Source organism: Topomyia yanbarensis, chromosome 2 (genome assembly GCF_030247195.1).
Source record: "Topomyia yanbarensis strain Yona2022 chromosome 2, ASM3024719v1, whole genome shotgun sequence".
Lineage (NCBI taxonomy): Eukaryota > Metazoa > Arthropoda > Insecta > Diptera > Culicidae > Topomyia > Topomyia yanbarensis.
Window position 1 is genome coordinate 346,975,314 of NC_080671.1, and position 16,599 is coordinate 346,991,912.

Genomic DNA, 16,599 nt, shown 5'->3' on the forward strand with positions numbered 1-16,599 from the left:
ATGCTGCAGCACGGAACGAGACAGAATGTGGAGCGATACAAACAAGCACGGAACAGGCAAACCTCGGACCTCCGGAGAAAGAAGCGCCAACAGGAGGAACGAGAATGCGACGCGATGGAACAAGTGTACCCGCGTAAACGACACACGGAAGTTCTACGAGAAGCTGATCAGTTCACGCAATGGTTACGTTCCGCAAGCCGATATGCGCAGGGACTTGCTGGTGTAGATCAACTATCCAGCGAGTTATTAAAATACGGTGGTTAAACACTGGCTTGAGCGCCGCACTGGGTAATCGCCAAAATTTGGGAGGAGGAGATTCTTTCGGAATCGCGATCACACTACTTAGTGCCACCTAAAATGTCTTCTCCCAAATTCTTTGCCGCCGATTGTCACCATTTGTAAGGAAGTTCGTGGGGCACTACCAAGCGGGATTCATGGGTTCCCGCGCCACCACGGACCAAATATTCGCGATACAGCAGGTTCTGCAGAAGTGCCGCGAATACAACGTGCTAACACATCATTTGTTCATCGATTTCAAATCGGCATATGACACAATCGATAGAGATCAGCTATGGTAGATAATGTACGAGTACGGTTTTCCGGATAAGCTAACACGATTAGTCAAAGCGACGATGAATCGGGTGATGTGCGTTGTTCGAGTATCAGGGACACTCTCGAGTCCCTTTGAATCTCGAAGAGGGTTACGGCAAGGTGATGGTCTATAGTGCCTGCTGTTCAACGTTGCGTTAGAAGGTGTAATAAGGAGAGCGGGGATAGACTCGTGTGGCACGATCTTCAGGAAGTCCGTCCAGCTTCTTTTCTTCGCCGACAACATTGACATAATGGCACGGAACTTTGAGGCGATGTCGGAAACGTACATCAGACTGAAGGCTGAAGCCAACCGGATTGGACTTGCCATCAACATTTCGAAGACAAAATACATGAGAGGAAGAGGTTCTAGAGACGACAATGTGGACCTCCCATGCCGAGTTCGGATTGATGGTGACGAAATCGAGATGCTCGGCGAATTCGTGTATTTGGGCTCACTGGTAATCGCCGACAATGATACCAGCAGAGAAATTCAGAGAGGGATCTTGGCGGGAAATCGTGCCTACTTTGGACTCCGGAGGACGCTCCGGTCGAACAAAATTCGCCGCCGCATGAAGTTGATTATCTACAAGACGCTGATAAGACCGGCGGTCCTCTACGGCAACGAGACCTGGACTATGTTCGTGGTTGCATACTATCTATAGTGGCGTGCAGATGGAAGACAGAACATGGCGCAGGCGAATGAACCATGCTGGAAGAACCATCCATCACGCATACCGCAAAAATAGGACGTTTACGGTGGGCTGGACACGTCGTAAGAATGTCGAACGACGACCCGGTGAAGATGGTTCTTGAGGGCGACCCTACAGGAACAAGAAGACGGGGCGCACAGTGAGCACGGTGAATCGACCAGATAGAGGACGACCTGCGGACCCTTTGAAGACTGCGAGGCTGGCGACAAGCAGCAATGGACCGAGTGGAGTGGTGACGGCTTCTGCATACAGCAAGAGACAACAAGGCTCTAGCCTGAACGGTAAGATAAGTAAGCTGACAGTGTTGTCGACAAGTTAAATTATCAGTTAATCCAAACAAAACTTCAATGGTTCTTTTCAGGAAGATTCGAAGAACAACCGGGGTTCGTACCTTGCTGTTCCTTAATTCTGAGTCAGTGTGTGCAGATCAAGCTATGCGTTGGAGTTATCAGAGTCAGGAAAGTGTACATGGCCTTCGGGAAGTGTAGTCAAACTTTTGAAAATACCTGGGATCTCAAACTCAAATAAATCTATTGGATTTACACAATTGTACGTCCAATACTGTCATATGGATGTCTTATGTGGTGGCAGAGGGTAGAGGTGATCGCGGTCCAGTCAAAGCTAAACCATTTGCAAAGAATGGCGCTCATGGCGTTGACTGGTGCTTTCACTGCAACTCCGACTTGTGCCCTCGAGGCTCTTCAAAATATCAAACCATTACATATACAACATAAACAAGAAGCACTCTCATGTGCATACAGACTGCAGGTTACTGGGCTTTGGAACAGTAACCATGTTTATCTTGCTACCAGTCATACACGGCTGTGGTCCAAAACGGTTGCATGGGGTGCAGTTATTCTTTCTCCCAGCGATATTATACTCACATGTAGTTTTAGTTTCCATACATTCCATGTGAAGATTCACTCTTGAGTGAGGAGTGATTGTCTGGTTATATGAAGAGACAACAACAAACGCAAGTGGCCTGCTACACTGACGGCTTTCTGATGGAGAGACATGCTGGTCCTGGTGTCTACTGTCGTGAAATAAGATTGTAACAATCTCACTCGCTAGGTACATACTGTACTGTATTTAAAGCAGAAATCTTCGCAATTATGTGCAGAGTACAAACGACCCTTCGACAGGGTTTGTCCGGCGAAGTTATAAACTTCTGCTTCGATAGTCAGGCTATAGTCAAGGCCTTAGCTCAGACAAATCACGGTCCAAGCTAGTGATCGCGTGCCGAACCCGAATCGAAGAACTAAGCATTGTCAACACTATCTACCTTGTCTGGTTGCATTCCGGTATTACTGGAAATTAATGGGTTGACGAATTGGCCAGGTGCAGGGATTGAATTCGTTGATCCTGAGCCCGCCCTTCCAAATTCGACAAGTTGGATGAGAGAAACATCCGGGTCTGGGATTCGTCCGAGTACCGCAATTATTGGAGAAATCTACAAACTTGTCGCTAAATAAAATTGTTACTAGAACAACCGCGCCGCGTGATTTCGAAAAATTTCTTACATTTTTCGAAATTCCATTGCGGCATGCTGATCAGGACTTTAACCGGGAACTGTAAACTCAACTATTCAGCGCGCTGAGTACATTTCATGTGATCTTTGTGAATCCGACTACGGAGCCTTATATCATCGGATATGTGACTGTCCAGCAGTAGCGCAATTGCGATTTAGATTTTTCGGCTGTCTTTACATAGACGACATTGTGTTTAAGCGACTGAGACATGCTAAAATCCCTTGTCAGATGTAGTAAAGAGTTTTAGGCTTATTCGCAGGCGATTTGAAGTACTTCTGAGTTTAACTTACCTGCTTTTTGTTTTTTTTGTTGTTATTTTTCTTACCCTTCTAGTTCCACTTCCACGCTCAGGAAATGGTACAGCACAAATCCCCGACTACATAAGGGGGACGTGCCATTTGTGCCAATTAATTTTGATTCCTAATTCTCGTATTTTTAATAAAAGTCATACATGCTTCGAAATTGAATTAAAATTGGCTGAAATTTCTCCGACAGCTGTGCTAACTTTGCTCAATATTCCATCGGTGTGATTCGCCCTCTGTGATCATTGCGTGCGGAATTAATAAGCCTGGGGATCTGCAAGGGACGCCCAAAATTCCTATATGATATGGATGCAGAAAACTGCATTTTAACGAGACTTTTACTGGTCTTTCTAATTCACGAATGATATTGGTCCTATTCTGGTCACCCAGTTAGTGTCAGTGCAATGTTGTATTCACTTGTCTATGTGAAAATGATTATTCTATACACCAAAAATCATTCTTCAAGGACATTGTAATTTGCTTTACTTATCAGTTGGATTGTCTTACAGACACGTTGAAATCTTGGTCTGCTTTATAAACACTGCAGACACTAAGTTACTGTTGGAAAGTCGAACTGTAAAGAAAACCAAAGTAAACATTAAAGCAGCGCAAAACGAGACCCTGCCAAGGACACCAAAAGACCACGCTACGACCCTGGTCAAGAATTGTCCAGATGATGTGCAATTTGGCATCTGAGCTTACTTTGACATTTATCACAATTTGAAGGGGTCCGGCATATTCAATTATCTTGTCTTTGACACATTCATCTTCAAACATTAAAATTATAAACCAAATAGCGTGCATTTGAAAAAAAAGTATTTTTTTTTTGTCGAAAAATCGTCTTTAATTGGATCGAAAAAATAATAACTTCAAATTTTGCAAAAGGCGTGAACAAGATAATTTAATAAGCTTCAAGTAAAACAAAAATAATGGGAAAGCTTGAACTAGGGTTCCTAGTACCGACGCTTTTCGACGAGAACCGTTTCTACGGTACTAATGTTAAAAACTATACTTTTATATGTATGCTTCAGTCTACCTTCTAATCTCGTACAGAGCATAAGCAAAACATTACTCTGTTATAGCTATCAATAAACAAAGGCAAACAATTTCAATTACTGTGTTGCTTATCCACTGCACAAACAGTACAGTATCGTTAATTCATAGGAATAACAGAAATGAAACGAGCCTCTAAATGGATAGGTTTGATCAATTTTCGAGAATATTGCAAAACAACGAAGATATATCAAAATTTAATTTTTCTTCGCTACCGTAAACTGTCCCTGGCAACACTGCTTCATCGGAATCCAATCAGATTACTTGCAATAAATTCAGTTCTGGAGCTAACATTTGTGACTGTCAATTCTCAAATGAAATAATAGCATTTATTGTTTTTGTGAGCTATTTTAGATAAATCAAAAATTATAGCTGTTAGAAAACGTTGTTGTTTATATGAAAATGAAGCGGTTGAAATTATGACTTGTTTAAATTTTTTAAGAATTTGTAACTTTGTCAACATTTGAATTTATTTTCAAAATATATAATTCTAAAAATGTCAATATTTCAAAATATGCGAAAAATCCATTTTTTTCAAGAAAGTAAAGTACCCTTAATCATGCCTGTATCCCAAGCACTGCATTATTTTTCACATGCTCTATTTATTACCCTTTCGGCAAATTAACTTTACAACATTTTGCATGTGATGTGCAATATATCGATCAATCGTCAATATTGCTTCAAAAGCGCTTATGTTTACTTCGTATTCATAAGAAAAATAGGTACACTTTCATTTGCACTAACTAAATATAGACTGTTTTTCTTTCGTTCGTCACTGCAGTCCGCCGATTGTTGTCGAAAAGATGTAAAAGTAGGCAAACGATAATTGCTTGGGCGCATATTCTTCACAATCTAAGCCAAATATCACAATAAAACAAAATTAGAGCTGTCCAAACAAATCCGATTATCTCACCGAGGGGATGGAACAAGTTGAAAAAAAACACTGTAAATCCTAATCTAATCAGTGTCATTTACCGTCCAGCGAGAGAATACATAAAACTGCTTAAACTGTACAGTCGTTAACTAGTAATACATACTAGGTTGCCCGATTGGAGTGTAGAAAGGAACGTGCAATAATGTTAGATGGCATGCAATCGGATAATCTACGAGCTACGAGGGAGACAGATATGTAAACGTTCCCAATAAAGCACTCACCTGATGCGCAATCACGCAAGCTCTATTCACCGCCTCGGCTTCCACTTCTTCCGTGCGGGATAGCTCGTGCCCCTCGGGCCCGGTGACGCCAGCCTCTAGCAGTTTTTGTACGTTCTTGGCAATGACGTCTCCATTCTCGGCGTGAACCTGTGCAACGGCACCCAACTCCTTGCACGTCTCGAAAATTTCATACAGCTCACTGTCGGTCACCTGGAACAGTCCCTTGTACGCCATGAAACATTTGAACGAGTTCACGCCGCGTTCTTGGCACAGAATCTTCATCTCGTCTCGAACCGATTTGGACCACCAGGTGATAGCGACGTGTAAACCGTAATCACAGACCACCTTCGAGTCGGCTCGGACCCGCCACGTGTCATAGGCCTCCAGTAGCGATTCTCCCTTTTGCGGAATGACAAAATCAACTGAAATTCGATATCGTAAGTGGTGAACAAACATAACCCAATACTGGTGTTTTAGGCAGAGATGACTCACTGACTGTGGTGGTTCCGCCGGCGACGGCCGCCTTGGTGCCCTGATAGAAGTCATCGACCGAGACGGTACCGCCAAACTCTAGCTGAAAGTGTGTATGTGGATCGATACCACCCGGGAGGAGCATTTTTCCAGTTGCATCTATCGTGCGGCAGCCTCCGGGGACGACAAAGTCTGCACCCGAGCCGACATATCTGCAGGATAGAAACAGTATGGGTTATATGACATATAAGGAAGATATTTTTTTTGCAGGACAGTAGATACAAGAGAATGGATCGATCAGATTTGAGTTGAGCTTAAAGCCAACATTAGGCATTAGGAAATATGTGTAATTGAATGTTTAGGTGACATTTTCGATCAATTTGATATTTTAGAGAACTGATTAATAAGTATAAAGTAGTTCAGTATTGTAGAATATTGGGGAACAGTCCAGTTAGTCCAGTCGTAAAATGAGCCGGCTACTACCTAAATAGAACCAGCCAATATTCCAGCTCCAGTTACGGCGGCTGGAGTTGACTGGGAAAAAGTAGCTTTTGTTTAACAACAGCATGGACTTGAAGCGGTTATGTTCGAACAGAAAATTATACCAATTTTTGTCACGAACCTGGTGTATAAAATCTCATCAATTCACCCATTCAGTCATACCTGATTGTTCCGTCCTCGATGTAGACATCTGCCTGCTGCATGCCATCGTGGTTCACCACGTGACCCCGTTTTATGTACAGACGGTTTTGTGCACTCTGAAAATTAATAGAGAGAAAGAGACACTCACTGTTTATTGTTGTTTTGACAAATCAATTCTTCATTACTGTATCGCCTAATCGTCGTCACAGCAATAATACGAAAACGGCTGATGGTTTTGCCTAATTTAATTGTATACACTATTGATCAAGCAAAAGACCTGTCCAGATGCGTCGTTGTTGTTTTTCATGATTGGGAGAAGAGTTTTTGAGCTCAACTTTCTATAGCTCAAACTTTTCGGATTTTGCCACAAATGCATAAGTTGCAAAAAACTGCAAGATATTCCGACGGAGACTGGTCTAATTATCTGGAAATTGTAACGAGGACTGGCTGGTGCTGCGAACGAATGTTTCCGATGGTCTGACAGAATGGACTGTTATCGAGGTAAATGACTGCAGAGATTGTTCAATTTACTCAAGATGCAGCAGCTTACTCAGCTATAGTTTGCTTTAAACTGTTTATCACTTTGTAGATTTTTCAAGACTGTAGACTGTAGCTTCTATGAATGCTAATCAGTGTTATGTAAGGGAGACCGGGGCTAGTTGGCGGAGTGTTCAGTTTTCATTTTTATCGTTTTGGTTTAGGAAGACAGTGCAAAACAAAATACGATGCATGATAGGGCGAACTGTTGGCAACACCCAAAGTCCTTACATAGGAAGGTACTAGCATGCTTCAAAACGAAAATTGCCTCTGTGCTCGTATGTGTGATGGTTTCTAAGGGCGAATGGTAGCGTCTACGTCATCAATACTATGTTTTATAGGCTGTCTCTGTTCACTACCACTAGCAGTTTTGACGCATGATAGGACCTTGTTTAGAAGGACTTTGTGCAACACCTCTGAATTTTATCAAAGCGTTTATTGCATCCTCTCTTTTCCAATAGATAAAACTATATGACACGGAAATCGCGTAAACTTACCCAAGGTCCGGGGTAAGTTTGCGATGTGCATTGGTAAGGCAGAAAATAAGCAATCGAATCAAACTTTAATTACTTCAGTGGTCCTAATCGAACGAGCTAGATGTCTTTTCAATAAAAATGTATCTTAACCGACATGTTTTCCACTATATTTCGGTCTCAATACCCCGTGACTCCAAATTCAACAGTAAATTTTTGATATCCTCCAGGTGATTGGTAGAAGCAAGTACTTTGGAGTAAATAACAGGAATAACATTTTTGATGAGTATTTTTGCACTGTAAATAGTACCCCCACTTGTTCCGCATGCATCACTGCCAACTTACCCCAAACGCATAAAAGTGTTTAAAGAGTAATTTTTGTATAAAAAAGTGTTAAAACAACTTTTGTTTGTGGATGGATGTAATATCTCTATGGATACTGAAAGCTCTTTTCACGCATTATCGAAATATACAATCTTCTTCGAGTAGACTTAATATCACCTTAAATAACACAAAATGCACAAAATTATGAAAATTTACTTAATATGCTCGAAAACACAACATCGTCCACAACTTCTTCAAATCAAAATGTTATGCAACATAAACACATTGGAAAATGTATTTCACATTACTTGAGGTACACACAGAGAGACAGCGCCATATGTCTAATAGAAACGAAGAAAGTGGGACTTCGCCAACTTACCCCAACCGCCGACTAGCCCCGGACTCCCCTACATAAGTTGCTGAACGTATTCCCCAACACCAACACGTTTGTAAATTAATTAGATCCATAGATGGTTTGATAATACTAAACTCGCCACAAATATTTCAGCCCGATTGGCTGAATCTTCACATTCGATATCCAGCTCACCAATTCTTGCTCAGCCATGTAATCGACAAATTGTGATTCTGATTTCTGTTCACTATTATTTGGCGTGCAATATTTTCCGAGTCTCGGTAAACATCACTATTATTTCAAAAGTTCTAGTTTGCTAACGTCAAACGCAGCTGAAGGAATTGTCAAATGCAGTCAATCCGTTTAAACTATGTGAGGTGAAATAAGAGGCTATGCCAGACGAAAGATGAAATGAACAGAAAAAGAAAACATCTGTCTACAGATCCCGTTCCAGCTTGGCATTATATAAAACTCTTCTCCCTAAAGGACAAGTATGTAGCGAACCGGAGAGTCCGAGTAAACCCCGAAACTAAATTAATGTTTTTGTGGTCGACAAAAATAGAAACTACCCGAAGTTTAGGGTCCCTCAGAGCTTGTGGTGAAGCTATTCAAAAAAAATTGGAAGGTGACTTCACAGTTTAAAACCAATTTAATCCACCTATCAGTGAGATGACACATTTCTTACGAGTGTTTCAAAAATCACTCCAATCAGCATACGTTGAAAAAAAAAATAGTTTGACGAATAAATAAAATCCATGATTTCATCACTCATGGTTTTTGGCTCCTGAGGAGTGAAAACCGTTGCTAGATTATAATTGCAGCATACAGGTTGCTAGATTATAATTGCAGCATACAGTTTAAAAGCTTGATGTTGAGCTCAATTTAGATTTTAAATTTTCATTTTTATGGAGCACAAAAGCTAAACAGCACCTTGGTACAGTACGTGGCGAAGCCTTCTTTTTCGATAGACCTCGCAGGTTAGCATTCAATAGTTAGTGTACTCAACTATTACAGTAATAAATAGTACATCTGCTTTGCATCCTTTCACTATGCATTTGGACTCTTGGATTTTTTCACTCCAGCAGAAAAATTTTTTCACCGGATTTGAAATATAATATATTTGTTAAAGAAAATTAAATTGAAAACAAACGACTTCCAGCTGGGATAATTGAGAAATTAACGTACAAATCTTGAAGAACTGCAGCACTCACTCCTATAAACGTGCATAATAATGATTGGTTTCCACTGCTCCTTTGGAAACAAGCTCCTTGGAGTGAAATGTTTGGTTTATTTGAAACCTTGTTTCTTACACATATCGCTGTTGAATCATTCATTAGTTTGCCACGCGAAGTTATTCATAAAATGGGTAGAATGATTAATATAAATCAAATAAATAAAATAATTAAATCAAATTAGCTCTAATAAAAATTAGACAATTTTAAAATTAAGAGAGTAAATTAAATTGTTAAACCGAATTAATAAAATGAAGAAACTGTATCAAATATATGAACTGGGAAAAATTTACAATTTAATAAAAAGATCAAAATAAATAAAATAAATAAACAAAAATGAAATTATTGAATTAATAACACAAATAATATGAATAATATATATAAAATAACCCTTTCACACCTAATATTTTTCTAGCACATTTAGGGTTCTAAAACCGCTTTTCTTAAAACACGAGAAATCTGTTTTGATCAAGATAGGTGCTTCTCTAGCAGAGTCGGAAGCTGCTCAATTTTTACATACCGATCCTAAACTCTTTCTCGCCCAACTTTGTTCTAGTTCATGTAGGATTTCACAACTATTTTGTCTTGAAAACGGTGGGGTCAAGAAACAAGAGAAGCCTTTTTTAAAGATAGGTGCTTCTCTCGCAGTGCTAGATGCGGTTCAATTTTTACCTTTCAATGCTCAATAGAATTCCTTTAGAATATTTACAATAATTCGATTACGAGGAAAACTTAGCCAAAGACAGTCTAAATTGATAAGTTTTATCAGTTTTCAATAATATTGCAACATAACAAAGATATATGAAAAATAAATTTTTCGTCTCCAATGTAAACTGTCTCTGGCAGCACTGCTTCTTCGGAATCCAATCAAACTAATTGCAATAACTCAAATGAAAGGCAATAGTCGCATTTATTGGCTTTACTTGATTTTGTGAGCAAAGTTATAGCTGTTTAAGAACGTTGTTGTCCACAAACAACATGGGCATGAAGGGGTTAATACACATCTCCTGCAAAGTTTTCAATAGTTAATTTGGGCTGAAAAGGTGGCCGACAACAGTCTAAAAGGATAAGATTTATTAGTTTTAAAAAATATTTGAAGACAACGAAGATATATCAAAATATAATTTTTCACTGATAACTGAAAATGTCTCTGGCAGCACTGCTCCAGCGAATCCAAGCAGAATAATTACCGTCGTGCGGGGCTACACATATCCCATATGTGGGGCTACTTTGCACACTTTAGTTTTTCAATATTTACTAACAGACGCGCTTTTATTAGTTTTATTATACTTTTGACATTTGTAGAGCCATGTCTTTTAACCATGCTGCATATATCTTTTGTCATTTTTCTGAACACTGTTTGTCACAACAAACAAAACACTTCAAGGGTCGATAAAAGTGAGGCTCGTAAAATGAGACATCTCGGCAAAACAGAAAATCTTAAGTGTACTGAGACCACATACTTATTTTTGGAATGAAGAGAAAAAAATGATGAAAAATGGCGTTTTCCGTTTATTTCTAGTACGTCAGGATCGGTTTTTATAATCATTTGAATGTTTTTGTGTGATGAAAAATGGCGTTATCAGTTTGTTTATAGAATGTCAGGGTCGGTTTTTAAGAGTATCTGAAGATTTTTGTGTCTTTAAAAAGTTGTTTTTAATATTATTATCAACAACTTTACCGAAGATACCCAAGTTTCTAAATAATGTTTTGAGTTTATTCTGCGTAATTATTTCCAAGAGGATTAATTATCAAATTTTTTTTTTAAGAGAATTTCTTTTAAGACATTGAACCGTTAAGAAATAATGTGATCTTGACCGTGAAAAAACTGGTTTCAAACCTTTATTTCAGAATTCTTTACATAAAAAGTGCACAATTTGAGAACGTGGCCTTGTGTATTAATCACGCCATCAATTTAGCACTCAAATGTACGTCAAAAATAGCCACTTATTTCACTTTTTTATTTTGTGAAATTTTCAAATGCACCGTGTGACTATTTTTATAATTGATAATATAAAAAATCTTGAAATGCTCTTAAAAACATATTCTGACATACTAGATATAAACGGATATCGCCATTTTTTATCATTTTCTTTTTTAATCTCTTCATAAAACAATATGCAGTCTCAACCCACTAAAGTTTTTTTTGACAAGTAGCGTTGTAAATGTTAAATTAAAATGAATCCCCCATTTCAGAAAGCGCGATAAATGGGTGATGTTTTATTGTTGAAAAGCCTCTGATATCAGTATGAATTACTGATATTTCAATAAAAGTAAAGAAAACTGGTTAATTTTTAATGTATATCGAATTCAAGAAGTGTGCAAAGTAGCCCCCAGCTAGTCCACATAAAATATTTTTAAACAGTATATGAACAACTTTTCTATGTGTGAACCAATTTTGCTCATATTTGGCATACATAATACACACACGATGACGATAAATCTGTGCTGATATATTTGTATCATATCGATTATTAAAAAAGTTATAATTCGTCAAAATTGAAAAATTGATGAAAAGTTCGCAAAGATACCCCGCATAACGGTACTACAGTTCTACGGATATTTCTTGTAACTATTAGCGCTCAAATCAACGGTAATAGTCACAGTGATTAGTTTTACTTGTTTTGTAAGGAAATCTTTTCTAACTTCAAAGTTATAGCTGTTTGAAAACGATGTTGTTCATAAATAACAGGGCAACAGGGGATTAAAACGGTCAATAAAACTAATAAAATGAATAAAATAAGCAAAATGAATAAAATTGATAAAATGAATAAAAAAATTCTTTCTATTCATTGTATTATTTTTTTCCATTTTGTTTATTTCTAAACAATAGCCAGATCTTGGTGATCTCTGTATTCATATACCATCTAACGTCTATCTCACGACTGAACGCAATGCTTAATCCAAGGGATAAATACATGAACTCTAGAGAAAATTTGAAGTCAACTCACACATTATTTTGTTTTTGAAGTAACTTACATATTAATTTTTGAGAAATAATTTTTTCATTATCGAGGCAATCCACAAAATGTTTTCAGAATCCAATTCCGTGAGTCATGAAGATGTTTTTTAGAGAAATTAGGGAAAACAGATACACACGTTTCTGGCGGTCATTCTTACTATGTTAAATCGAAGTACTTTCAATCTGCCTATTTGTGAAATGTTGAATAAGTTACAACTTCATACTTGTATTTTGGAAATAATTGGGGTAAAACAAGTACACGCGTTTCGTGCGATCATTATAACTATTTTCAACTGATTCCCGGGACTTTTTTTCATAAGGATTACTACTTTTGATCAGCCACGTTCAATATCTTTCTGAAGGGTGGTGCCAGGTTTAACTTCACACTTGAGTTATGAGAAGAATTGGGGTAATAGGGGCACATATGTTTCGTGCGGTCATTCTAACTATCTCCAGTCGATTACCTGGACGATTAGGCACAAACATTACTTTTAACCAGCATCTTTCTGCCTTTTTCTGAAATGATGCGTAAAGTATAACTTCACAATCTTTATTTTGGGAGGAATAAGGGTAAAATGGGTACACTCGTTTCTTACGGACATTGTTACTATCTTCATTCGATTCCCTAGACTAAGTGAAGAATAGTGCCAGAATGAAAAGTAATATTTTTGTTTCTGGCACGTATTTACAAAAAGGAAATTATTTGGGAAAATATGCAATTATTGAAAAATAGCATGAAACGATCTCACCAGCGTGTTGCTTTGAATAAATTAATTCGTGTGATTTCTGCAAAAATAATGGCATTCTGTAAACGGTTCTCGGCCAAATGAACCTTTCAGTCCAATGACATTCGGCCAAATGACCCTTTCGGTCAAACGTCCCTTACGGCCAAATTACATTCGGTCTAAAGGCATTTGGCCAAATGACATTCAGTCAAATGCAGTGCTTTGAAATTTCAAAATCGGTTACCCATTTCTGCTTGTCTTCTTGATAAGAGCTCGACTGTTTTGTAATATATTCTTGTTGGATTTATTTCGGCTAAGCAGTCATTCACTATTTTTGAACATGGTTTTTATTTATCCAATGTTTTGGTACATGTTACATTGTTACCCACAGTTTTTCCTGAAGATGGCGCTATACAGTGCCGAAAAGTCGGATAAATAAAAACCAAGTTCAAAAATAGTGAATGACTGCTTAGCCGAAATAAATCCAACAAGTATTTCTGCTTGTATTTACCGAAACCAACATTCAGGTTCACCGCTTCCATCATTCGTTTACTTTCTAGCTGACTTAAATTTCATGCAGAATCGAATGCTTGAGTGCAGAGGAAATATAAATTCCTTCACCAATCAAAGCATTTGCTGTATCGATTTTGTTGGCTATTTTCGGCAAATTTGAGACTAAGAGAAACGAAAGCAATGAAATTGAAAGACGGATAGGTATTCTAGAGCGAATCAGTTATAAACTTAGAACGGAAAACTAGAACTAGGCAGGATCATATGGGCATGATCGAAAGGAAATGTGAAGAATTCTTTGCCTTATGCAGAGTAGGAGTTGGGCGTTGCACCCAAGTCTACCGCATGGTTTATGGTAGAACATAACTCATCATCATGTTTTACTTGCCGAAAATAGCCAATAAAATCGATACAGTAGAACCTTGCGGCAATTAAAACATAGTAACAAATCAAAGCATTTATTTGTTATTATGTAGTGAGTTTGAAGGCAGAAGTTGGCATCTTCTACATTTTCGAGCATAATTGAACTGCCTAATCTATATCTGGTGTACTTTTGCTCAATAATCCCTATCATAGGTAGAATAAATTCAGTTTGCTACTGAAACCGAACATGTCCGAACCTGAACGCGCTGTGTCGGGAGAACGAATGACGAGGGAAACGAACCAAACATCTCATTCATCGCGGCAGGCATGAATTGAATTTTGTTTTCTTTCAAGTTCACGCAGGGATGTCAATTTTTTCAGGCCAAATGGAACTCAGCCGAATGCCATTCGACCAATACATCTGGACCAAATGTGTTTATTCTGTTTGTGTTTCTTTCTTAGTGTTATGTATAACAGTTATAACAGTAACTTTTTGGTACAGTGTACATATGAGTAAAACAAATGTAACGCGTCATATCGCGATCAGAAAAAAACCCAATAAAATACAGCTAGACTGCCATTCGATTTTGTAACGTTGAACCGAACAGTTGATTTAATTAATATAAAGTGAGAAAGAAAACCCCTGATAGATCCTATCTGGATAGTTCCGCCTGTTAAGACTACCGCTTATGCCAACTACGATAGCTGGCTAACCTGATACCTAAAAGGTGAGTTTCCTGGCTTGATTCAACACCTAATGTGTTGAAACTTAAAACACAAAAGTGGCGACGAGAAAAGTGGCTTGACTTTTTTTTCGCTTCAGCCTTAATTGCTGAAAAGTGATGTAGCAAAGAAATTGACCGCGTGTGAAATTCTTTTGTTCAGCTTCCCTTATTTAGCAAGTGGTGTCCTATGCTCAAATACTCAGGCAACGTGTTCAGGCTACTGGGGCGTGGCAGTTGTAAGTAGGGTGGCTCTTAAATAATATAAAAAGAGCAAATTTATGGAAAATATAAACGATTCAAGTTTAACAACCGAATTCAATTACCGGATGAATCCGTCGAAGATTAAGCTTCAAGCTGAATTTTGCCAATTTGGAAATTTTAAAGAATTTGCTATCAGGGATCGTATCATAGCTGGTGTGCGTGATCGAGCCTTGCAGAAGAGACTTTTAAACGAAGAAAAATTAACGTTACAGTCAGCGGAAAAAAACAATTACGACTTGGGAGATGGCGGGAGCTAATGCAAGGACATTAGTAACCAACATCAATGGCGGCCAGGTCGTTGATCAGATCGCTTCACTTAACGATACCCCTCATAAGGTCGGTTTCCAGTTTAGTAAATTAGCAGCTTTATATAATTAAATGGATAAAAATGAGTCTAATGAAGACCGACCTGGTCAATATAAGATTCCAGTTAAGAACAGGCTTGGGTTTAAAAGAAAACTCTACATAGCAGTAAATTTACATTCCGCTGAATGGCGAGCAAATCAGGAGAGAAAGAGGCCTGATTACTCAGGATTCGTTTGCGATTTCTGTGACATAAAGGGGCATATTAAGAGGAAGTGCTTCAAGCTAAAAAAATTGAAAAGGGATACGGTGCAATTCGTCGATACTTGGGACTAGCGGAAACAGAGGATTGAACGAAATGTTCAGCAGGATGCGTGTCGAGGATTCAGACAGCGACGATGAACGTGATACCGGTAGTATGCAATGCATGCAAGTGTCGTCCGTCAATAGTATTAATAATCCATGTTTAGTAAATGTAATGGTGGAAGATAAGATGATCAAAATGGAAATTGATTGGGGGTCATCAGTCTCCGTTATGAATAAAAAACAATATTTTGCAAATTTTAACAAACCACTTTCTAGGAGCAATAAAAAATTGATTGTGGTAAATGGGGATAATTTTTAAAATTAGCGGGGAAGTAACTGTTTCGATAAAATTTAGGGTGAAGGGGGCTAAACTAAAGCTCCTGGTACTAAATTGTGAACATGACTTTACTCCTTTATTGGGTCGTACATGGCTAGATACATTTTTTTTTCCAATGGCGACAATATTTCACGAATACAGAGACAATAAACAATATGGAGATAATCGTAAACAATGAAATCATTGAAGAGATGAAGCAGAAGTTTGCTAATGTTTTTAAAAAAGTTTTTTCGTCCCCAATTGTGGGTTTTGAAGCAGAATTAGTTCTGAAAAGTGAAGTGTCCATTTTCAAAAAAGCTTATGAGGTCCCTTTCCGTTTAAGAGATGAAGTTTCGGAATATTTAGACAGGTTACAGAAAGAAAAAGTTATCACCCCTATACAAACAATACAAATACAATCCAGTGGTAATTGTAATGAAGAAAAACAATGAAATAAGATTGGTAATTGACTGTAAAGTTTCAATTAATAAGGTTTTAATCCCTAATGCATATACTTTGCCAACCGCTCAGGATTTATATGTCGGGTGGGCAGGATGCAAAGTATTTTATGCACTAGACTTAGAAGACGCTTATACACAATTATCTCTATCTGAAAGGTCTAGAAAATTTATGTTTATAAACACATTCAAGGGATTATTTACATACAATAGACTACCACAAGAAGCTTCTTCGAGTGCTTCAATTTTTCAGGTGCTAAAGGATACAGATAACGTTTATTGTTATTAATGAGCAGACT

The 16,599-nt window shown here is 38.1% G+C and overlaps 1 protein-coding gene across 6 annotated transcripts in view; it reads right to left on the reverse strand.

The window, feature by feature from the left end:
• Positions 1-16,599, reverse strand: part of LOC131684164 (dihydropyrimidinase) — a 79,718-nt gene that overhangs the window by 22,741 nt on the left and 40,378 nt on the right. For 4 of the 6 annotated variants that reach the window (XM_058966805.1, XM_058966807.1, XM_058966804.1 and 1 more), the window contains exons 3-5: positions 6,475-6,569; positions 5,833-6,023; positions 5,341-5,762 (exon numbers count right to left, since the gene is read on the reverse strand). In XM_058966805.1, coding sequence (XP_058822788.1) covers positions 5,341-5,762; positions 5,833-6,023; positions 6,475-6,569 — 708 coding nt within the window. Of the gene's footprint in view, positions 1-5,340; positions 5,763-5,832; positions 6,024-6,474; positions 6,570-6,730; positions 6,887-16,599 lie in introns of those variants that run through there. The other 2 variants (XM_058966802.1, XM_058966803.1) reach the window with 2 other exon arrangements.